The sequence below is a fragment of the Lontra canadensis genome, unplaced genomic scaffold (genome assembly GCF_010015895.1).
Source record: "Lontra canadensis isolate GAN:19392208 unplaced genomic scaffold, GSC_riverotter_1.0 scaffold53, whole genome shotgun sequence".
In the NCBI taxonomy this organism is placed as follows: Eukaryota; Metazoa; Chordata; class Mammalia; order Carnivora; family Mustelidae; genus Lontra; species Lontra canadensis.
The window spans coordinates 1,856,113-1,879,020 of NW_022631047.1; the positions used below are offsets into that span (position 1 = coordinate 1,856,113).

Here is a 22,908-nt window from a genome sequence, read left to right on the forward strand (position 1 = left end):
CTTTCCCGCCCCCCAACCCCAGGGCAGTGCTCCGGCTACTGTGAGAACTTCGGCACATGCCAGATGGCCGCTGATGGCTCCCGGCAGTGCCGCTGTACTGCCTACTTTGAGGGCCCTAGGTGTGAGGTAAACAAGTGCAGCCGCTGCCTCGAGGGAGCCTGCGTGGTCAACAAGCAGACTGGGGACGTCACCTGCAAGTGAGTGGGGCCTGCCCCACAGCTCCGCCCCTGCCCCGCCCCTTCCTCAGCGCCTCAGCCACCCCACCCCCACCCCAGCCCCCCACCAAGCCCATCCAGCCTGTCACTCCTTCCTGCAGCTGCTCTGATGGCCGCGTGGCCCCCAGCTGTCTGACCTGCGTCGGCCACTGCAGCAACGGTGGCTCCTGCACCATGAACAGCAAAATGATGCCTGAGTGCCAGTGAGTGGGACCTGAGCCTTCCTGAGACCTCGCTCAACCCCGCCCCCTCCCCACAGCTGTGTAGGGACACTGGGACCCTGTGGCCCCTCCCAGTTCCCTGGCAACCATGGCTGTGGAGGTCCCGCCTGCTCAGGTCTGCCCCTCCTGTCTACAGGTGCCCGCCCCACATGGCAGGACCCCGGTGTGAGGAGCAGGTGGTCAGCCAACAGCAACCTGGACGTAGGTGGCGGGGAATGGGAAGACAGAGCTTCAGGGCTCTGGAGCAGGGAGATTTTGGTCTCTCGTTTTCCCAGAACCTCTCTGATTCCATTTCCCACCTCCTCCCTTCCAGATATGGCCTCTATCCTAATCCCTCTGCTGCTGCTGCTTCTGATGCTTCTGGTAGCTGGAGTGGTATTCTGGTATAAGCGGCGAGTCCGAGGGTGAGTTATGGAGAATTCTGGAAAATTCTGTTAGTTTACCATCCTAGCCTTGCCCTCCTAGAATCCCTGCACCCTAAAATCCTGCTTCCCCCAGGGCTAAGGGCTTCCAGCACCAGCGGATGACCAACGGGGCCATGAATGTGGAGATCGGGAACCCCACCTATAAGATGTATGAAGGCGGGGAGCCTGATGATGTAGGGGGCTTACTGGATGCTGACTTTGCACTGGACCCTGACAAGGTGGGCCGGGAGGACAGAGGAGGAGGCTGTGTGAGGGTGGGGTGATGAAGGGCACCGGGTTGGATGATGGAATGGAGATGGGGGGCTGGGCATCCGGGCCAACGACCCCATCCTGAGCCCCACTTGAACTGTCACCTTGCAGCCCACCAACTTCACCAACCCCGTGTACGCCACGCTCTACATGGGTGGCCATGGCAGCCGCCACTCCCTGGCCAGCACGGACGAGAAGCGAGAACTCCTGGGCCGGGGCCCCGAGGACGAGATAGGGGACCCCTTGGCATAGGGCCCTGACCACTGGACTCACCCCAGAGAGCCTCCTGCCCCCTGCCAGAGAAGTCCTTTGATGAGCCCCCTCCTGCCCAGCTAGCCCTTTCCCGGCCCTGCCGGGGTGTATAAATGTAAAAATGAAGGAATTACTTTTTATATGTGAGTGAGCAAGTGAGCAAGCGAGCACAGTATTATCTCTTTCCGTTCTCCTCCTTCCTGCCTGCTCCTCAGCAACCCCCTCATGCTGCCTTCAGGGAGGGGGGCAAGGAGGGCTCTGGGAGCTCCTGTGGCTCACAGGTACCTGCCTCCCACCTTCCACCAAAATGCACCCCCACTGGGAGAGCTGGTGGTGCTGCCTTTCCCCTCCCTGTATGAGACACTTTGTCAAGGCTCTCCCCCTTCTCTCCCCACTCCACTCTCATCCCTCCCAGCTCCCCAGGGCTTATTCTGGGGAGGGAAGAGTCCTTTGCTGCCCCTGTCTGAAAGACTTGGCTCTGGCTGAGGCAGCAAGGAAAGGATGGAATCTTTTAGTTCTTCCTGGGGGAGGCCGTTCCATGCGCCAGCCCCCACTCTGGGGCACCTCTGAGATGGCCATGCTCAATACCCCCCACACACACACAGGCCCTCCCCCTCTCCAGTGTCCCCACTGTGGTTCCCAGGGGTGGAGACTTTCTTTGGTAACCTGTCCCCTGGCCTCCCCCACCCTCCCCTGGGGATGAGGAGAAGGTGGGGCACAACCAGAAAGGGCAAGCGGGCAGCCCCGCTTTGGGGACATGAACGTTTTAATAATTTTTGCTGAATTCCTTTACAACTAAATAACACAGATATTGTTATAAATAAAATTGTAAAAAAAAAAAAAAAATGCCACTTGTGTCTACCTGTGAGTGTGAGACTCTGGGAGCTGGGCTGTGCTTGCCTGCCTCAGCCTCCAGAGGGAGGCCTGCCCTGAGCTAGAGGTGGGCTGGGGAGTCTGGTCTTCAGTGCCGTTCTCCCTGAGCTCCCTCCCTCTCCATCTGGCTGCCGGGGGTGGGGCGGGAGGGGGTGGCACTGGACGTGAAGAGGAAGACCAGCTTCTCCTGGCTATGTGACCTTGAGCCAGTGACTTCACCTTTCTGGATCGCATATCCTCTCTGGCTCTAGGACAGTAACTCCAAAATCTGTTTCTCTCCATTGTCACTTGTGGGACATCACCACCAGCCCTCCCCAAAAAACAATCTCCTGCAGTGAGAAATCCCACCATAAGAACTGAACACACTGGGGTTGTGAAACACTTTCTAATCAGTCCTTGGGGTGTTCCCATACAGCTGTCTGTCCGAGTTTGCTCTTGAAGCACTAACATCCTCATGGAGACTAATTAATCAGATGCCAAGAGTAGAACTCTAGATTCAGGAGAAGGAGGGAGGGGGTCCCCTAGACTGAAGGAGAGCTAGGAAGACCAGTTTGCCAGGCCCCACTGGCCACCAACAGATCCAGCTCACCAATCATTTTAGCCATCTCAGAGGTTAAAGGTAAGGACTGCCACAATCAAAGGGGTCCCAGGTCTGCCTCAACCCTCACACAGAGGGGAACCTCTTGCAGAAAGTCACACAGCTTTACACTGTCCAAGACTGAGAGAGAGTTGGAGCACCAGTCTCCCCTTAAAAGCAAATGTGAGCTCAGGGAGGGCATCTGCAAACACCCAAAGAACCCTTACCCCTCTCCCAAAGGAGGCCACTGCGATGCTTTCTGCCTCCCTCCCTGTCTCAACTTCCTCAGCTTATTCCTTTCTTGAGGAAGCTCTGAGTCTAGGCACCTCTAGAAACAAGAACCCTCCCCTTCCCTCTTAGCCCCGAGATCCCAACTCGGCCTCAGCCTCCAAGTCAGTTCTCAGATCTTGCTCTGTCTGGGGCACCCCCGGAGCCCCAGGGCAGAGCCACCCTGCTGGGGAAGAGGCATCCTCCACTGCTTCTTGGGAAGGCTTGTGGCCTCATCTGTCCACCAGGTGGCGCACGCACTCCTGCAGCGCTGCTCACCCCTAAGCCCAGCACAGCCCCCTCCCCGATGCTAATTATGCACCTGCAGGCGGACCCCAGCCTAGCCTCTCACTTCCTTCCCTCCGGCTATTCTGCCACACCCCCTCCCCTCCGCCAGCCAGCTCCCTCCCTCCCCCAGCGCCAGCCTGCTCCCCACCACCACCAGCAGCCCCACCCCCTCGCTCCCTCCCTCTGCCAGCCGTGCATCTGGCGCCCCCGGGGAGCCACTGATTCTCTGCCTGTCGCCTCAAGATCCCGGGCAGAGCGAGAGGGGCCCCCAGCTGCGGCTTGGAACACACACCCCTCCTGTCACCTTCCTCCCTCTGCCCATCAAGACCCGCCAGGAAAGGGTCTACCAGGAGGCAGTCCTCGAACTCCTGACCTGGCGAGGACAATGGGCCTGAGACAGAGATGGAGAACAGACAGGGGCTGAGGCTGATACAGACAGAATAAGAGACAGAGATACAGATGGAGAGATGCAAGGGCAGAGGCAAGGACCCAGAAACAGGAATGGTGTGTGTGTATGTAGCTGGAGACAGAAGGAGGTGACCTAAGACTAGCAAAAGGTGAAGAGATGACGTGGGTCAGGACTCCAGAAGATCAAGATCCTAGTGATGAGCTGGGTGCCCTAGGCCCAGGAGTATCCGCTGGCCCCGTTCACTCCCTCACAGCAGCCCCTGGGCTTGGCACCTAGGCTCGGGATTCTGGTTGGAGCTTGGGGCTTTAGGCCTGGCCATTTCTGCCCCTTCTGGCGTCTCTCCTCTCGGCCCCATCTGCACCCAGGCCCCCGTTTCCTGGCTTCTCTCTATGGGTGTCTCCGTGTCTGCCTCATTTTCTCAGCATCGCTGATCCTTTCCCGCTGTCTGTCATATCTTTGTATCTGAGTCTCTCTTTGTATGTGGCCGGGCTTGCCTTTTGGACTGCCAGGGCCGGCGTATACCTGAGTGTGTGTCCGTCTCTGTCTGTAGGGGGGTTGCCTCCCTGCCAAGGCGAGGAAGGGGGCTGGGGTCCAAGTACCTGGCTGGGAGTGCTCGAGTGTGCGTCTTTGCCGTGAGTGTGCACCTGTGTGTGTGTGTGTGTGTGTGCTCCTGTGTGTGTGTGAATTGAGTGTGTCCATCTGTGTGTGTCAGTGTGCCTCTTTAGGTGTGCACCTGCCTGTGTGTTTGTGCTGGGCTCTGCAGGACCATGTCCCACTCCGCCTGAGCGCTCACCCCTGTGGTGTGACCTGTCCCTGTGAATGCATCAGCGTGCATGCCTGGGGTGGGGGTGTTGGTGTCTCACGATATGCGTCTGTCTCTCTATCTCTTTGCTTGTCCCCATCTCTCACTGTCTAGGTGTCGGTCATACCACAACCTCAGCCACAGCCTCAGTGCATAGCAACAGCTGACAGCTGAAGACTCCCCGGGTAGGGAAGAGAGCGAGACTAGGGGGAGGAGGGAGCCAAGCTGGTGAAGAAACAGCCAAGAGGATAGGGACAGAGACAAGGCTGGGGCTGGGGACAGAGACAAGGGCAGAGACGGAAAAGGAAAGGGACAAGGACCGAGAGGAGCTGATGGTGAAAGATGGGACGGTGGAAGGGAAGGGATAGAGACTGCACCAGGAGGCTGGGCAGGCGGCGCTGAGGGGACTGCCCCACCCCACCCCCCGCAGAGACTCTCTGGGACGCGTGGGGGTCAGCGGTGGGGGGCGAGGGGCAAAAGTGAACGGCCGGTCCAGCAAAGGGGTCCGGAGCCCTTGGAGGTGCCATGGGGGCGGAGGTGGGGGCAGCGGGCGCCGTTTGTCAGCCCTATTGACAGACGTGATGGGGTTTCCGTCCGTGATCAATGATTCTCATCTCCGGGCCGAATGAGCCGCGGGGCGCCCATCCATCCCCGTCAGCGCCGCGCGGCCGCAGCCGCCTGAGGCCCCGCCCGCCCTCACCGAGGCCCCTGCCCTACTCCTGCCCCGGACCCACCTTAGCCTGGAGCCTAGAAGGGGCCCGGAGCGCCGAGGGACCCTGGTCTTGTGGGGTCGCTGAGCCTCTCAGGGCTCCAGCTCCGCCGTGCACCCTTCGAGTACACGGTCCCGGAGCCTCGGGCCCCACACCCTGCCCCATTCCTCATCAGGGCACAGACCTAGCCCCTCGGGTGCACGACCCCTAGGCCCCGCAGCCCTCTGCGCTTCGCACCTGGGCCGGGGGCGTGTCCGGGGCGTGTCGGGGTGAAAGTCACCTTCGGTGCCCCCAGCTGGGCGGGAGGGGGCGCGCGGGGCGCGGCGGGGATTGGAGCGACGCGGAGCCCCGCCCCCCCGCCCGCCCGCCCGAGTCCGACCCAACTTTCTCCCCCGCCCGCGCCCCGCCCCCAGCGCCGAGATCGGTTCCTCTTGCTCAGTCCGCGCGGGCCGCGCCGCCTGCTCCCGCCGCTCCGGCAGCCACCCCACGGCGCGCCAGCCCAGGGTCCCTCGCCCCCAGGCCCGGCTCCGGCCTGCCCGGGACCCGTCCCACTCGCCCCTCTCAGCCGCCCGGGAAGATGCGGCTGCTCCCGGAATGGCTTCTCTTGCTCTTTGGTCCGTGGCTCCTGAGGAAGGTAAGGGCAAGCCGGGCTGGAGCGGGAGCGGGAGCGCGGGGGTCCGGGACGCAAAGGTCCCAGAGTGCGAGGGGCTCCGTGCGCCCGCCCCGCCCCTAGCGCGGAGCGTCCCAACTTTGCGCGGCGCGGGGGATACGGACAGACAGACTCCCCGACCTAGGACCGGCGCTCTCCGGGCCCAAGTTGGCTGAGGGTTGGGGGTGGGTGCCGGGGTGGAGGCCCGACTTGGATCTGGCTCCCTGCTTGGCGGGGGAGGGGACGAAGCCCGACCCGCGAGTGCGCCAGACTGAGCGGGAGTGCGAGACAGACAGACAAGCCAGCAGGGTGTCAGCCTTGCCGTCTTTCCGCGCCAACGTCGCTCTCCTTCCTCGCTGTCTGTCCTTCCACCCCTCCACCTCGCCTTCCCATCTCTCTTCTCTGCACTTGTCACAATGCCAGGTGAGCATACACGACCCGACACACGCGCGCACACAGATTCGGCCGAACTTGGCTACAATCTCTCATCACATTTCCCGCGGAGACACCTTCTCCCCTGCACAAACCTCACAGACACACCCCTCTATCGCGCCCAGCTGATGAGGGTGGGGGCTGTCTGGAAGGGGAGTCTCTCTTCCTGTGCTCTTCTGGCTTCCACATCCCACGGCTGCCTCTTTCCGGAGGCTCTGGGGCAAGGACCGAGGCTGAGGAGGCCCTGATTTGATCTGCCTCCCTCCCAACTTGAAGGCTTCAACTCCTGAACACGGTGTACTCATATGTGCTGGTGTGGAGTGCGGGGGTCAGCGTGTGCACCTGTGTGCATGCATGTGTCTGGGGCATCCAGGCTTGGGTGTCGAGTGCTGAGGTCCAGAGTGTGTGTGTAAGCTACTGTGGCGTGTGGTGTTGGCTTTGAAGGGGTGAGTACAACAGCCTGCTTCACAGTGCCCTCTCTGTGCCCCACAGTGGGGGCATAGGCCCTGGACCCCGACTCCTTTCATCGTCTCCTTGCCTGTGACTTTTCTGTTTCCTGCACCCTAGCTGTGACTTACCTAGCTTGGGGGTAGGCAGGTAGCTTCCTAAACCCCTACTTCTTGCACCCCAGTCCCTAACCCCTGTGGAATCTGGAAGGGGTATAGTCCCCCTGCCTTTCCCCTGCCAACACTTGGGCCCCACCTGCTCAGCCAAATCAAACTCAGCAACTCCAGCAGGGTAGGCACTGTCCTAGAGGAGCTGGTGATTGAGCTTCCTGATTCTCCCAAGCACGACTGGTGACCTTGAGGGGCTGGAATATGGGAAGAGGGGTCCCCTCCACAAAGACTGCTTCCCCTGGCAGGAACTCCCTTTGCTCTGGCTTCCCAACCCTGCCCTTAGACTACTACAGGAGGGGCCCTGGGCCCCACAAGCCAGCTGTGTATGTGAAGGCCTGGGGGGAATGGAGGTAAGGATCCCAGTCCCCTGCCCCTCCTTTATACTTCCTCCCCACTCTCCTCTCCACTCTCCCCATCAAATAAACTCCCCTGTGGACAGATCTGGTTTAATTTCCTTTGCCCCCTGAAGGGGAATGAAACATCTGGTAGAGACTTGAAGGAGAGTAAGCGTGAGGATGTGAACGATGGGGATCTAGCTCAGAACTGCAGCTGTGGGCCTCCGTGTTGGAGGCAGTGGGGGCGAGTGTATCTGCCTTTTAGTCCAGTTTGTGTGCGTGTGAGAATGAATGTTTACACACATGGAAGGACTGTGGGTGTGTATGTATGTGTAATTGCATGGCAGAGTGTGTGTAGAGAAGTGTTTGTGTGTCCAGGTAGCTATCTGTGTGCTTGTGTGCACTTGTGGGTACAGTGTGGGCACAGGTGCATAGCCCAAGGTGGGTCTCCAAGTGCATCTGTGTGCTGAGGTGCATGTGTTGCCTGGAGGTAACTCTCCGGGCTTTGTGAATGTGTGCTTGTGGTTTTGAGTGCCTTTGAGTGTGGGTGTGGGGTTGTAAGCCTCAGGATGTGTTCATGTATCTGAATGTGGCCTGTGTGTGTGTGTGTGTGCGCGCGCGCGTGTGTGCACGCGTGCGCGTGCTCTCTCTCAGGGCTGTCTCAGTGCGGGGGCTGGGAGTATATTGACACGGTAAGGGGCTGGTGGGGGACAGATGACAAGGTAGCTCTTTGGAAAACCCTAATTGTCCAACACTAACCCTGCCTCTCCCCCACCCCCGACACCCTGCCCTGCCACCTGCCTCCCCCTCCGGGCCTGGGACTCTGACTCTGACCCCGGGCTTCTGCTGCCCCTGGGCCTGAGGCCTCTTGGCCAGACCTTCTTCAGGATCTTTCTGATAAGGTCTCTGACTCTTCTCCCCATCTATCTCTTGTCTTCCCACCCCTTGCCAAAGCAGCTGCCTACTGGGAGAAGCAGCAGGCGATCAATAGTCACTAATCACTAATCACTAATTACTAATTAGCTAGGGGAGGGCAGGGGCGGGGCCCTGTGGGACCTTCCAGTTCTATCCTGCCTCAGGGAAGGATTAGGCCCAGGCGAGACTCTCTCAGCGCTGGCGGGCCCCAGGCCTGCTTCTAGCCACCCCCTCCTGCCTCATACCCTCTCCAGCCCCCCACCTAATCTCTGCCTGGGCCACTTAGGCACGCGCAGCCTGGGTGAGGGCCCAGAGCCTTGTCGGGGATTTGGGGGTAATCAGGGGACGCAGCTGGGCCAGGGGCACAGGAGAAGGGGGGCACTGTGACAGCTCCCTTGGGCCAGAGCCTGCACATATGAGAGAGGTAACCATTGGAAAGGAGAATTTAGAGGGTCATGGGGTTGAGGGTGCGGGAGGAACTGGAGATCCAGGACTGGGTGACTGGGGAAGAGGTGAAGTAATTGGGAGACAGAAACAAGGTAATGAAGTGTCACTGGGGTCAGAGGCGAGGTCACTGGGAAGGGGAGACATAAACGTTGATAGAGACCAGGTAAGTGGAGGGGGCATCCCAGGGCTCAAGAGATGAAGTCATTGTCAAGGAGATGGGGAACTTTGAACAGAGCCCTGCAACTCCACATGGGTGGGGTCCCGGAAGGGGCCAGGGTAACAGAGAGAGGGCAGGGTGATGGGGTAGGGGTCCCAGGGCTCAAGCACGGCTGGGCGCAGCGGGGAGTAGCGGCGTGTGGGGTCGAAGCGAGCTGAGGGGTGGGAATGGGGAGCAGGGAGCTCTGCCTTGAGCTCTAGAAATTGGCGAGTCTCCCCCTCTCCCTCTCCTGCCCCTCCTCCACCTCCACCCCGCCCACTCCCCCTCCGGCTCCGGCTTCGGGAAATTACATCCCCGCTCCGCGGCTCTCCCCCCCCCCACCACCGCGCCCCGGAGCCCGCGCCTTTATAGGCACATTTATTGCAATAATAAAGTGAGGCGCGGGGCGGGGGGCGGTGGGCAGCCGTTCCCGGGGGGACCGCGCCGGCTCTAGGAAGCAGGGAAATAAAATAAAATAAAATAAAATCAAAATTCAGATAACGGTGAGCCTTGCACTGCAGGCCTGGAGCAGGCGGGCAGGCGGGGCTGAGGGGGAGGGGGTGCCCGGCCCAAGGGCAGAGCCCGCCCCATCAGCGGTCCCCGCCCCCTCACGCTATAGTGGGGTCTGGAAGGAGCTATCATAGCTTCTACCTGCCTGGCCCCCTCCCATAACCTAATCCTGCCCGTCTTCTGCTTTTTCCTCTGACTTGTCCCCCATACCTGTCCTCAGCTCTGTCTCCGTCCCTGTCCCCCCTCTCCTTCCTTGTTCCCCATTGCCCATTCCAGTCCCTGTTCACATTTGCCATCCTCATCTCCTGGGCCTTTTCATCCCTCAGCAACCCTGTTCCTGCCCAGTAACCATTCCCCATCCCCCATTTCTGTTCCTGCCCCCATCTGCTCGCCATCCCCATCTTCCAGTTCCTACCCCATCTCGCCCGGCTTGCCATCCCCAGTGCCCATTCCTCAACCACCATCCCTGTTTTCCTTCATCCCATTTTGGTTCCCATTCCATTCTTTACCCGCCTTCATTCCCCGTCTACATCCCTGCCTCTGCCCAGTGTCTGTCCACCATGTATGATCTCCTCTCCATCCCTGTTTCCATGCCTATCCTTGTTCCATCCTTATCTCTGCACCATATACCTGTGCCTCCCAAGTTCCAAACCCCATTCCCCCCATCCCAGCCCTCACCCCAGCCTATCCTATCCACCCACCTCTGTCCTTATTCCCATTTCTGTCCCTGGTTCCCAACTGGACCCTGTCTATTCCACCCCGCCCTGTCTGCAGTGGCCCCCACCCCCACCCCTTGCTAGGTACAAGGGCTTAATACGCAATTCGCTGCCCTTCCCCAACCCGGGCCTGGAGGAGCACTGTTCCTTCCCCAACCACAGGGTGCCGTTCCCTTCCTGGGTCCGGAATCCTGAGCGGCGCCGCCTGACCCATGCCGGCGGAAAGAAGCCAGGGACTGGTCTGGAGGCCTGGGGGAGGTGCGCCCTGCAATGCGGCTGGGGGGCCGACAACCTGAACCAACCTCCTCCCCCCCAGTCCTATCCCGAAAGAGCCCCCCCCACACACAGTGGAATTTGTTCAGCAGCAAGAGGCAGCCTCAACTCCCCTCCATTGCGTGGGCTCACTGCCTTAGGGGCAAAGCGCTCCTGGCTGGGCTCCCGCCCCGCATGGGCCTGGAGGCGCCCGGTGAGGAGCACCCCCCACCCACACCCCCACACCCCGCCTGCCACCAAGCACCTCCGCCCCTGCGTCAACAGCCAGACTAGCCTCTCCCCTCGGCAAATGTCACCGCGCCCAATTAGCTTAATTAAACCAGCTCTGGAGCGAGGGGGACCCTCCTCGGACAACACCCTGCTCCCACTCTCAGTCAGGGAGGGGGAGGGACAGCACCATGGATCTGGGGAAAGAGGGGCTCCTTTATCACCCTGCTTTCCTTCACTCCCACCGCACCCACAGATGGAGACAGAGGGATAGAGGGAAAGAACCCAGAGAGACAGACAGAAACGGAGCAAAACAGAATCACGGAAGGAGAAAATTCGAGACAGAGTGAGGGACTCAGAGAAGAGTCTCCGAGAGAGATGGAAAAACAGTGAAAGAGGGAGAGAGAGAGAGAGAGAGAGAGAGAGAGCGTGCAAGCGAGGAAGCCAGAGGGAGGATTTTATTTTATTTTATTCCATGTTCCCATTTCTCGGCTCGTTTCCTCACAGACTCTCACCCCCTCCCTGCCCGAGCTCCCCTCAAGGTCGCTTTGGCCGCCGCCCCCAACTCTTCCCTTTTATTTTGGCAGTCTCCTGCAGTGGGTGGGGGGGTGCCCAAAGCCCAGGGATTTGCCAGGATCAGAGAAGCGCAGACAGCAATTTGTCTGGGATCACCGGGCTGTGGGGGAGGGGGGAACCCCCAGCACCCCTCACCACCCAGCCAAACCTCCTTTCCTCTCCCAGCCCCTGCCTGTGAGGGGTCGCAGGTCTGAAGTGGCCTTTGACAAGTCCTGGGCTGGGTGCAGGACTATGAGTGCTGCAGGGGTGCACTGGGAGGGGGTGTCTGGGAGGTATTCAGGGTCATAAGAGCAGGTGACTGGAGACTGATGGATGCCCCTGGAAAGGCAGTGTTGGGCCTAGAGGGGTGAGGAGATTAGGAGTCAGAGTTCAAATGACTCCCCACTTCCTTGACCTTCCCTGGAAGCTTTATGCACTCCCTTCCTCCAGTGACTGACCTGAGGCTTAGGCCCTGCCCTCTCCAAGCCCACCTCCTTGGAGGTCTGTCTTGCCCCCTCAACAGTGTGGCCTGGGACCCTCTCCAGCCCACCCTCCCGGTGTTAGCTGCCAGCTCAAGCTTGTCTGTCTGAGTCAATCACTCTTGCCGCCCCCGCCCCCCTCACCTGAGCTGGGAGGAGGGATGGACGGGAGGAGGAATGAGGGGGGCGATAAATATGTATGACGAGCGGGTGGCGGCAGCATTAATAACCCGGGATCGCAGTGCTGCGGGGATGGGGACCAGACAGTGGAGATTCTAGCCCAGCAGCTTGACTCTGGCATTCCTGTCCCCTGTGGACTCATGCTGTGTACACAGGGTGTGTGCAAACACCGGGGGCACCCATACTGCCAGGCCTCTTTACCTACCCAAAGCTCAGCCTGCAGGCCAGTGAGGAACCCGCCAGGGACCATTCATATACAACTCACACAGATGCACCCCCTCCCGGGGAACACACCGCACTTGTTCTATTATTGTGGACATACTGACACACACCCTTGAGAAAGAGCTTAACTCATAGACAGAGGGTGATAGGAGCTCACACAGGAGAAGTAACACCTCTGGACACAGCTAACCCAGGCACACAACCACACCAGTCACACAGACAGAAACACCACAAACTGATAGACAGCCTCATTCAGATCAACACACAGACACACACAGCCAACCCAGGCACATACACAATCCAGGCATATATACATAGCCCCCACAGACTGACACAACAACCAGCCAGCACCACAAGCAGACACACACACACACACACACACACACACACAACCACAGGTTGAGACAGTACACATGCTCTCCCACACACCATCACTCCAGGTACACAGTCACACACAACCATGCCAGGGCTGCCAGACACACCACCACTCCAGGCTGATGCCCGCGCTACTCCCTCCCAGCAATCTGAACCTCCCCAGCAAGGGCCACACAAACCGGCCACAGCTAACAGTCTGACTGACACACTCTGACACTCCCGGCTCCTCTCCCTCCCGCTGCCCTCGCTGGAGCGGCGGCTCCATATTTCTTCCTCCTCCGGCTCTCACACGTCTCCTTCTCTCCCGGCCAGCCCCCACCCCACCCCACCCGCCCCGGATAATTGATGGCCGGGGCCTGGCCCGGCCGCTCCCGCCTCTCGATCCATCTTGTACTCTCGCCCGCGCTGTCTCCCAGATCAGCGGCCACCTGAGACAGGCGAAGACGGGTGAGGGCGGGCAGGGGCGGTCCTCCGGCCCCCTCCAAGCCCAGGGAAGGGCCACTAGGCGGCCTCCCCCACAGTAAGAGATCGGAGGCGAAGAGGGGGGCCCATGTAGCCCCCCAGCCTCAACCCACAACAGTGAGACCCTCCAGGGCTCTTGCTCCGCCAGTTTCCCGGGCCCCTCCCTACAAGGGAGTAGAGGCTGAGGTCTGGGCAGAGACTAAAGCCTTGGCAGAGGTCAAGTTGGGAGGTCTTCACTTCTTTCTTCATGCTGAATGTTGACAGCCTCCATGGCCTGGCCTTCCTGAGTCCAGCTCCTCCCTGGTCCACCATTACTTGGAACCAAGCAGGTTCCAGGCCAGGGGAGACCCAGCTAGCATCCACAGCTCCATTCCCTAATCCAGCCCCAAGGGCTTTGGCTTTTTTGCCTTCCTCAGCTCGCATTGGAGTTCTCTGGAACACAAGGATTCTCAGGTCATTTCACAGATACGGGAACTGAGAATGGGTCAGTGACTTGGCCAAGAGCACAGAGGTTGAAAGGGCTGCAGGCCTACACCAGTACACGGCCCAGAACCAATGACCGTGGACCGCCCAGTTCCCTTTGGGCTCGCAGCGGCTGGGAAAGGGGGCTGGCCGGGTAGGGGGTGGTAGGTTCCTGGGATGGCCAAGGACAACCCCAGCGTCTCTCTTCTGCTCTCCCTTCGCCCACAGGTTGTGAATGCCCAGATACCAGAGTCCGGGAGGCCGCAGTACCTGGAGCTGCGCCCCTCCGCGGCCAGAGGGGGCGCCCCTGGCCAACAGCTCCCGGTGCCCAGGTCTTCCCACGGCCTGGGCACCGCCCGCGCCTGGAGCTGGGCCTGGCCAGTTAATCACACCGGGGCACTGGCCCGGGCGGGGGCGCTGCCGGCGCCGCGCACCAAGAGGAAGCCGTCTATCAAAGCGGCCCGCGCCAAAAAGATCTTTGGCTGGGGGGACTTCTACTTCCGGGTACACACCCTCAAGTTCTCGCTGCTGGTGACCGGCAAGATCGTGGACCACGTGAACGGCACCTTCAGCGTGTACTTCCGTCACAATTCGTCTAGCCTGGGCAACCTCAGCGTCAGTATCGTGCCGCCCTCCAAGCGGGTCGAGTTCGGGGGCGTCTGGCTGCCAGGGCCAGCCCCCCACCCGCTGCAGTCTACGCTGGCCCTGGAAGGGGTTCTCCCTGGGCTGGGGCCCCCGCTGGGGATAGCGGCCGCGGGACCGGGGCTAGGGGGTACCCTCGGGGGCGCGCTGGCGGGCCCATTCGGGGGCGCGCTGGGAGTGCCCGGGGCCAAAGAGTCTCGCGCTTTCAACTGCCACGTGGAGTATGAGAAGACAAACCGCGCGCGCAAGCACCGCCCGTGCCTGTACGACCCATCGCAGGTGTGCTTCACCGAGCACACGCAGAGCCAGGCCGCCTGGCTCTGCGCCAAGCCCTTCAAAGTCATCTGCATCTTCGTCTCTTTCCTCAGTTTTGACTACAAACTGGTGCAGAAGGTGTGCCCAGACTATAACTTCCAGAGTGAGCACCCTTACTTTGGTTAGCGCGCCTCGCCCTCGCCCGGGCCCTAAGCTTCCCGCCAAACCCCGGCCTCCCTAAGTGAGACCCCTCCCTGTGCCCCGCAGCTCCTGTGGCCGCGTCCACCCCTTCCATTCTGAGGGCAAAGGAATAGCCCTCCCGGGGACAGTCAGCCACCCACCATAGGTCCACCCCTTCCTTATGGGGAGTGCCCACGAGGCAGGGGTGGGGGGCTGGGGGGAGAGGTAGCCCCTCCACCACCTCCCAAAGTGGAGAGCCAAGAGCACAGGTCTAGAATAGATGGGGCTTGGAGGCGGTCCCAGCGTCCCTCACGTCTGCAGTGGGTCCCCCTCATGCCCCTGGGCGCTGGGTTGGACATTCCCTTTGTCCTCATCTTTAATGATGCCTGGCCTGGCACCCTCATCGCACCCTTTCTTACCCCCAGGCACTTGTCCTCCTGTTACACCCTGTCCCCACGTAAAGACTGTGAGGCCTATAAATTGCGGGGCCTATCCCCAACCCCTTCTGCCTGCCCGTATGCCTGTCCGCCTTTCCCCCAAACTCTAATTAGGGTAGCGGAAGCAGAACTCCTGGGCCTAGGCGATCGACTGGGCCCCTGCCCTCTGCCCGCTTCCCTTCCATCCCTGCAGTCCTGCTCCACCTGCCCCTTTCCGGCTGCTTCCTCTTGGTGATATTTTTTCTACGCCCCAACAGACGGGAAAGGGAACAAAATAAAGTGAAATCCAATAGTGTCCGTGTGAGAGACCTTTGTAGGGAACGGGTGGTGGTGTGGGTTTATGGGGGAGCAGCGTCCTGGCCAGGTACTCCTCCCTCGGCGGCTCATGGAAACTGAGGCAAATATTGACGGAGCTAGCACCTTGGAGGTCATCCAAGACCAGATTAGGGAGAGATGAGGGCGACCCTTGCTGTGGGAGCTCTGACTGAGGTGGGGATTTTCTCCCGAGGTGGACGCAGGGAAGCCGCATCAGATCGAGTGCGGAGGAGACCTGAGAGGGGACTACCATCGGACTGTTGGAGATGACCTGGGGGAGGAGGTATAAGGCCTTGAAATGGGATGAAGCTGCGGGGACAGCGTAGGCAGAGCGCCGACAACCTGCTAAGCTCCGAGGAGCTGGAGGGAGGTGGCAGGTGGGGGGGAGGGGGAACGGTGTTTGCGGCATCTGGAGTCATCGATCTTCCTTTTCCTTCCTAATTTCGTGGGCGCTGAGTTTGCAGACGGCTGAGACAGGGAGGGAGGCCGGAGACGAGGAGGTGGGGGAAGGGACGAGCGCGAGTTTGGAGAGCCCGGCCGCGTCGCCGCCGCTCGCCTCCTGCAAACAAGGCCCCCTTCAGCCAGCTGCCCACCCTCCCCACCCCCGCCTCCAACTCCCTCCTGCTGCCGCCGCTGCTAATTTTATCCGCCCCCAACTCTGGTCCGGGCGTTAATTGGCTGCGGCTTCATTAGCAGTTCTGGAGCTCAGCCGCCCCCCTCCCCTGGGGACCCCTGACTGGGGCGAGGGAGGGGGTAGGACAAGCTGAGGCACAGAACACACCTCGACACTTGGACACTTGGTTTTCTGCCTTCCTTCTTTTTGAGTCCTGGGCCAAAATACCGGCTCAGACAGTGCAGTACTCTCCAGGGAATTGCCCACTGGTTCCAGCAGGAAACTGAGTCAGAGGTGAGTCTGACCTAGACGTGCCTGGGAGTAAGAAGTTGCTGAGGGGAAAATAAATCATGGATGGATGGAGGGATGGGTGGGTGGATGGGTGAATAACAGACTCAAGTTGAAAGGAAGAGGGAGGTGGGAGGTGGTTCTAGGTCAGAGACTGGAGGAAGGAGAACCCTAACCAAGGGCTTATTGCTGGAAAACCTGAGAACACCTGAGGTTTGAGTGGGAGGGAAGGTTAGAGCAAAGCAGGGACTTCTGAGGCCTGGTAGGAGAGCCAAGTGGGAATGTTCAGAATAAGCAAGTTAGCCCATCTGGGTCTCAGTTTCCTCACTCGTAAGGCAATAATAAAATAGCATGTCCTGGAGATTAAATGAGACTTTGCATGTCAACATGTTCTGTGACGGACTGTCCTTCTCCTCTTCCTCTGACTCACAAACTGCCTCCTCTGCAGCCATCCTCTTCTCCTCCTCCCCGCCCTCCCCCTGGGACATCTGGACCTCTGGGAGCTGAGTTGCCCCTGCCCATCACTGCACTTGTTGCATTTTGTTACCTGTTCACCTCTTGATGTCCCAGCAGTCAGTGATCTCTTCTTGTATCTCCAAGGCTAGGCCATGTCTGGCACAGAGTAGGAGTGCAACATGTCTGTTGAATGAGTGAATGAGTGAATGAATGAATGTGTCATTTTGTTAAGTAAGACTATGGTTCTCAAAATCACTGCTTATTAGAATCACTGAGGAGAGGTTTTACTGTCACCATGAGTGGGCAAATGTCTGCTCGTTAAGATCCATTGAATTAGAACCAGGGAAGAGAAGTCTCCCACTCATATATTTATATTACATTTCCCAGCCAATTCTGATCCCGAGGTTTGGGGACCTACTTCTAGAGGGGTCAGTGATTCCCTCTCCCAAAGGATGAGTCCAGACGAAGTCAGGCTGAAAGGAAGATCCTGTCTGGTTCCGAGGATCTAGAGCCCCAGGGATAAAAGAGAGTTCACTGACTGCTGGAGCGGCAGGAGGTCAACAGATAGCAAGATTCAACAAGTGTAACAACAGGAGGGGGCGCCTCACTCAGCTTCAGGTTGTCGCAGGCGAAGGAGATAATCATGGAGTAGCCAGAGGATGAGGGGACGGTGATCCATTCCAGAGCTCTGGGGAGCATGTTTACATACAGAGCCTCACTCAATCCTCACTACATGTTGTTTTTGGATTACAAGTGAGGAAACGAGGGCCAGAGAGGCTAATTTGCTAGTTTGTCCCAAAGGTGGAACTTGAACTCAGATCTCACCCTTCCAAGCCAGGGAGCTTTCCAGGGCACGGCGGCTCTACTCAAAGAGATTCCTCAAAGAGGAATCTTTATATTTTCAAAGAGCCTAATAATCTAGGTATTCAGGAGGCACCCAATAAATGGCTGCTGTTTGAACAAGGGGCGGAGATATACCCCCACTAAGCTTGAGGACAATGAGGAGGTGGTGCGGCACTGGATCTCTTTTCTTTCAGGCAAGAGCCTCTGACTGTGGGTTGCAGACGGGGAACTGAAGAGGAAGAAGGAGGCAAAAAAACTACAATTCCCAACAGACCATAAAGAGGCGGCCTCACGCATGCGTAGGTCCTTCCCCTTAATCCAGTGGTTTCTCGGGCCGTTCTCGCGCACGCGCTCTCGGGTCAGTCTTCTTCCTACCCTTTGCCTTCCCCCGCTGGAGTTCGTGGCTGCTCCTCCTGCGACCTCGGGTTGCGATGCTGCCCTTTTCTTTGCTCTGGGCGACTCGGGTAAGAACGGGGCTTCGGATACTGGGTGACCAATAGAAAGCGAGCTCCCCTCCTACCCCAGTTCCCATTCACAAACTCTGGGGTTCTCCTGGGTTTTCCACGCACGTGGTTTTGGTCCTCGGGGAACGGACTTGCAACTAGGGAATCCTTGAGAACTCCTCCGACCCCAGTGCCCGCGGAGCATCTGGGGCCCCTCGCCATTCCGGCAACCAGACGCCCCAGGGCCTGCGATCACCCATTTCACGTGGCATTAGGGGAGAGAACCGCACCAGATGCCCCGTGGACCCTGGTGAATAAGCGGGTTCCTGGACTGGACCGGCGAGCCCAGTCTTTTCCTGCCAGCTTCCAGCCTTGCAGATGATGCAACCCGGCCCCACTACTTACATTAGGAGTCCCTTGACTCTGTGGGCTGGAAGGACATGGAAGAATGGAGGGCACAGAGGGCAGGATGTGGGTTTTGTCTTTCCTGCCAGTAGGCTCCCCCCATCCACCTTTCCCCCAGAGACTGCTAAAGGTCTCTGCCACCTCTATTGCTCTGGAAACTACCTCTGCAGCCTATTGCCTAAATCCTTGCCAACTCAGCCTCCAGCCCCCTGACTGCCATGGAGGTCCTGCAGAAGACCTTTTTGTTCCTGTGGGTTGGGGAGGTTCTGGAACCTTAGTGGACTGCCTCTGAGTTCCAGAGGCATAGGCTTCTGGGGGACAAACTTTGCCCTCTGGCTTTGCAGAGTGGTTCATGGGTCAAGCTGGAGGGAAATTCTGAGGTGAAGTAAATGGACCAAATCAGAACCACCCCCTGGACATTGAACTCAACCTTGGCTCTGGAACTGGCATTTGAAGGCGGAGGTGTGGGTGGCAAGAATTGGAAAAGGCTGCTGGACCACTGGCTGCTAGGTTTCGAGCCGGAAAGCCTGATAAGCATGGCTGAGGGTTGCTGGGAGACTATTTGGATGATTGTGGGGTTTTTTGTTTTTTTGTTTTTTGACTCTGGTTTTTCCTCTCCTAGCCTCTGCAGAGATGTGGTCAGCTGGTCAGGATGGCCGTCCGGTGCCAGCACAGTGAGGTGGCCCAGACCCACACTGGAGAAGCAGCCAGGGGCTGGACAGGCCAGGAGAGTCTGTCAGACAGTGACCCTGAGATGTGGAAGCTGCTGCAGAGGGAGAAGGACAGGCAGTGTCGTGGCCTGGAGCTCATTGCCTCAGAGGTGGGGCTTGGGGAGAGGGACCACGGCATGGGCCACAATGGGCGCAGGAAGTAATAGGTCATCATACTGCTCTTTCTCCAGATTTCCCTTTCAGATTCAAGGCCTTCCTGCTGGGCCTTATCTCCTCCTCTTCTTACTGTCCTCTGAAGAGAAGGCAGGGCCAGCCTGGATTAGGGGTTGGGGACATTAGCCTTCAGAACTGTCCAGGGCCCCTGCAATCTAGTGTGGTCCCTTCCCCTTCCCAAGAGGGAAGAGGAACCTGGAAGTACAGGTTCGAGTGGACAGGTGGCCTTGCAGGGGACATCCATCCCAGCAGCCAGGTTTCTCAGAATGCTTTCTTCAGGCCAGACAAGGAACGCTGAATGAAAAAACAGAGCTTTCTCTAGAACCCAGCTCCCTCCCTGCGGCCTGGGGCTCTAGCAGGGAAGGGCTGCGGGGGGCTCCAGGGAAAGGGGCTTAGTACCTTCTGACATTAACTCCCCCAATCCCCCCCCACCCCAGAACTTCTGCAGCCGAGCTGCGCTGGAGGCCTTGGGGTCCTGTCTCAGCAACAAGTACTCGGAGGGTTATCCTGGCAAGAGGTGAGGGCTGGCGCCAGAGGGATGAAGGCAGCCTCAGGGATGGTGCTCCCTGTGGGGGACACCTGCCTGTACCCTCCCAGTGTGTGTAGAGGAGCGGCCTTCCCAGCCCTTTGCCGCTGGTTGCAGGGGATACCAGGACCCTTTCTGTGTGCCCTGATACATCCCCATCTTGTGGCAGATACTATGGAGGAGCAGAGGTAGTGGATGAAATCGAGCTGCTGTGTCAGCGCCGAGCCTTGGAGGCCTTTGACCTGGATCCTGCGCAGTGGGGAGTCAATGTCCAGCCGTACTCAGGCTCTCCGGCTAATCTGGCCGCCTACACAGCCCTTCTGCAGCCTCATGACCGAATCATGGGGCTAGACTTGCCCGACGGGGGCCAGTGAGTATGGATGGGATGGGTGTTGGCTTTGGTGAGCATAGGGAAAGAGTTACTGAACATCTTCCATGTGTCCTGCCATGCACGTCAGTGGATGAGGACAAGAAGACCCCCGTCACCAGTGCTCAGCACAGAGTGGACCGAGCAGGGAGGGTCGTGCCTGCTTGGAGCAGCGTTCCAGGGACAGGGTCCTCTGGAGCTGGGCAGGCAGGGTGTGGTGAAGCCTGGGAGTTACTTGTCTCTGAAGCTCTCTGATCTCTCTCATCTGCTCCCAGTCTCACTCATGGCTACATGTCTGATGTCAAGCGGGTCTCAGCCACATCCATTTTCTTTGAGTCCATGCCCTATAAGCTAAATGTGAGTACTGGGCCCTGGTGGCCCTCTCCTGGGGTTGGGGAGGGGTGGGAGTCCTGGGCAGCCTCCAGGGTCAAGGAGAAGAGTGAGCTGCCCTGCTTCCTTCTCAGGGCTTCAGCTTTTCGTTTGTCCATGCAGCCTAAAACTGGCCTTATCGACTATGACCAGCTGGCACTGACGGCCCGACTTTTCCGCCCGCGGCTCATCATAGCTGGTACCAGTGCGTACGCACGCCTCATCGACTACGCCCGAATGAGAGAGGTTGGCGCAGGGCTGGAATGCTGGCCACATCCCAGGGAGGCAGTGGGGAGCTTCTGGAAGGGGGGCCACCTAGGGGAGGCCTGTGTGGGCCCTCCCCAGGCTGAGGCTTGTCTCTGTACCTGCCCAGGTGTGTGATGAGGTCAAGGCGCACCTACTGGCAGACATGGCCCACATCAGTGGCCTGGTGGCAGCCAAGGTGATCCCCTCACCTTTCGAGCATGCGGATGTTGTCACCACCACCACTCACAAGACCCTGCGAGGAGCCAGGTCAGACTTCCTTGAGGTCAGGCCTCGTCTTTCCCTGCCTTCACGCCCTTTTCCCGGGGCATGGCTGGGCTGCATCCCAAAGAGGTTCATTCCCACCTAAAGCCCCAGAGACTCCTCAGTGTGTAATGACTCTCCTTGTCTTGCCCATAGTGGCGGTTCCCTGCTGGGGGATTTGGGAGTGGGCCCGAAGGACTGCTCTCCTTGACCACTGGGCTCAGCTGCACACCAGCTCAGCTGAGGTAGACTCTGAGAGCACAGGGCGCCCAGGCCAGCCAGCTTCCTCTGCTTTCCCCACCCCTTGTCCTTTCTTCTCAGCTTCGATTCTGATCACCCACTTCCCACATAGGTCAGGACTCATTTTCTACCGGAAGGGGACGCGGGCTGTGGATCCCAAGACTGGCCGGGAGATCCCTTACACATTTGAGGACCGAATCAACTTTGCTGTGTTCCCATCCCTGCAGGGAGGGCCCCACAACCATGCCATTGCTGCAGTGGCTGTGGCCCTAAAGCAGGTTGGGGAGCTGACTCTTGGGGGGAGGGCATTGGGCCTGGGGCCTTAGACCCTGCTCCATGCTGAGGGAATCGGAGCTGAGAGCAGGGAAGTGCCCAGGTGGGGTCGAGAATGGAGTCACAACTGTGCTGAAGGGGGCAGGGCAGAGGGGTGGGGCTTGGGGTTCCAGCTGTTCCTGTCTTATCCTGCAGGCCTGCACCCCCATGTTCCGGGAGTATGCCCTGCAGGTCCTGAAGAATGCTCGGGCCATGGCTGATGCCCTGCTAGAGCGAGGCTACTCGCTCGTGTCTGGTGAGCCAGCGGGTGGGTGAGAGCCTCTGCATCCTCAGACAGAGGCCTAGAACTCACCTCCCCCTGCCGACCGTCCCTCCCCTCAGGTGGCACCGACAACCACCTGGTGCTCGTGGATCTGCGGCCCAAGGGCCTGGATGGAGCTCGGGCTGAGCGGGTGCTGGAACTGGTCTCCATCACAGCCAACAAGAACACCTGTCCTGGAGACCGAAGTGCCATCACACCTGGGGGCCTGCGGCTCGGTGAGACCTGGGCTTTGAGGGAGGAAGGATGGCTACCAGGTGGGCTTGCACCGTGCTAACCCTCTTCTCTGTCTCTCCCAGGGGCCCCAGCCTTGACCTCTCGACAGTTCCGCGAGGATGACTTTCGGAGAGTTGTGGACTTCATAGATGAAGGTGTCAGCATTGGCTTGGAGGTGAAGGGCAAGACTGGTGAGTGGGCACGACCCTGGCCGAGCCAGCCTTTTGCTATCCGTCCCTCCCGCTGGCTGTTCGAACTGGCTTTCTCTGGAGTTCTGACCGATTTTTTCCTTATCCCCCCTCTAGCCAAACTCCAGGATTTCAAATCCTTCCTGCTCAAGGACCCAGAAACAAGTCATCGGCTGGCTGACCTCAGGCAACGAGTGGAGCAGTTTGCCAGGGCCTTCCCCATGCCTGGTTTTGATGAGCGCTGAGGGCCCTTAGGAAATGAGGTGCCCACAGACTGCAGTTTATTGTCCTGCCTACTGGGACCAATGGAGAGGAGCACGACTATCTTTCCATTTTTTGCTGGAGGAGGGAAGGGCTCTTATTTAGGGAAAGACCCAGCTATACTCTGAACTTTGTAGCTGAGAAGATTTCTTTTTGCAACTAAACTTAGAAGGAGGAGGCCTGGGGCTTTTTGCCCTGAGCTCTCCCATTATCTCAGTGTTACAGACTCCTTGCTTTTACTTGAAGAGAGGCCAGTTGCCCTTGTGAGCCAGAGGAAAGGGTGGGTAGGCACCCATCTTTCTGTTTTTATCTAATAAAATGCTAACCTGCCTTGATCTGTCCTTTTACTGTGGGAGGGGGGTCCCTTGGGCCGGTGGTGACTTGTCTCCCTCCACGTGTTCCTCCCTTCCCTCCCACCACCACAAGGACCGTCCCCCCCACCCCCCACTGCAGCCTCCTTTTTCTGTCTCTGATCAGAGCCGACACCAGACGTGATTAGCAGGCGCAGCAAATTCAATTTGTTAAATGAAATTGTATTTTGCCCACGGCTGCTTCTGTTTG

General features: G+C 59.0%; 3 protein-coding genes across 4 annotated transcripts in view; all 3 read left to right on the plus strand.

Annotated features, from left to right (window-relative positions):
* Window positions 1-1,980, plus strand: part of LRP1 (LDL receptor related protein 1) — a 79,452-nt gene extending 77,472 nt beyond the window's left edge. For both annotated transcript variants that reach the window (XM_032874527.1, XM_032874528.1), the window contains 6 exons: window positions 23-197; window positions 317-418; window positions 573-637; window positions 750-840; window positions 935-1,079; window positions 1,222-1,980. In XM_032874527.1, the coding sequence (XP_032730418.1) occupies window positions 23-197; window positions 317-418; window positions 573-637; window positions 750-840; window positions 935-1,079; window positions 1,222-1,362 (719 nt within the window). In that variant the 3' untranslated portion in view covers window positions 1,363-1,980. The remainder of the gene's footprint in view (window positions 1-22; window positions 198-316; window positions 419-572; window positions 638-749; window positions 841-934; window positions 1,080-1,221) is intronic.
* Window positions 1,981-5,712: 3,732 nt separating this feature from the next.
* Window positions 5,713-15,129, plus strand: NXPH4 (neurexophilin 4). Its single transcript, XM_032874529.1, has 2 exons — window positions 5,713-5,922; window positions 13,549-15,129. Exons 1-2 carry the CDS (start codon window positions 5,866-5,868, stop codon window positions 14,401-14,403), a joined length of 912 nt encoding a protein of 303 aa, XP_032730420.1. The 5' UTR covers window positions 5,713-5,865; the 3' UTR covers window positions 14,404-15,129.
* Window positions 15,130-17,741: 2,612 nt separating this feature from the next.
* SHMT2 (serine hydroxymethyltransferase 2) lies at window positions 17,742-22,678 on the plus strand. Its single transcript, XM_032874530.1, has 12 exons — window positions 17,742-17,813; window positions 18,820-19,017; window positions 19,519-19,598; window positions 19,777-19,977; window positions 20,250-20,331; window positions 20,467-20,589; window positions 20,717-20,856; window positions 21,203-21,368; window positions 21,559-21,658; window positions 21,745-21,900; window positions 21,982-22,089; window positions 22,204-22,678. The coding sequence occupies exons 1-12, from the start codon at window positions 17,781-17,783 to the stop codon at window positions 22,329-22,331; spliced, it is 1,515 nt and encodes a 504-aa protein (XP_032730421.1). The 5' UTR covers window positions 17,742-17,780; the 3' UTR covers window positions 22,332-22,678.
* Window positions 22,679-22,908: the final 230 nt, after the last annotated feature.

Excerpts from the sequence above, each read along its gene's own strand:
- SHMT2 (XM_032874530.1), top strand. The coding sequence starts at position 17,781 with ATGCTGCCCTTTTCTTTGCTCTGGGCGACTCGG. Across the intron at positions 19,018-19,518 it reads TGGAGCTCATTGCCTCAGAG|AACTTCTGCAGCCGAGCTGC; the intron begins GTGGGGCTTGGG and ends CCCCCACCCCAG. Across the intron at positions 22,090-22,203 it reads GGAGGTGAAGGGCAAGACTG|CCAAACTCCAGGATTTCAAA; the intron begins GTGAGTGGGCAC and ends TCCCCCCTCTAG.
- NXPH4 (XM_032874529.1), top strand. The coding sequence starts at position 5,866 with ATGCGGCTGCTCCCGGAATGGCTTCTCTTGCTCTTTGGTCCGTGGCTC. Across the intron at positions 5,923-13,548 it reads GTCCGTGGCTCCTGAGGAAG|GTTGTGAATGCCCAGATACC; the intron begins GTAAGGGCAAGC and ends CTTCGCCCACAG.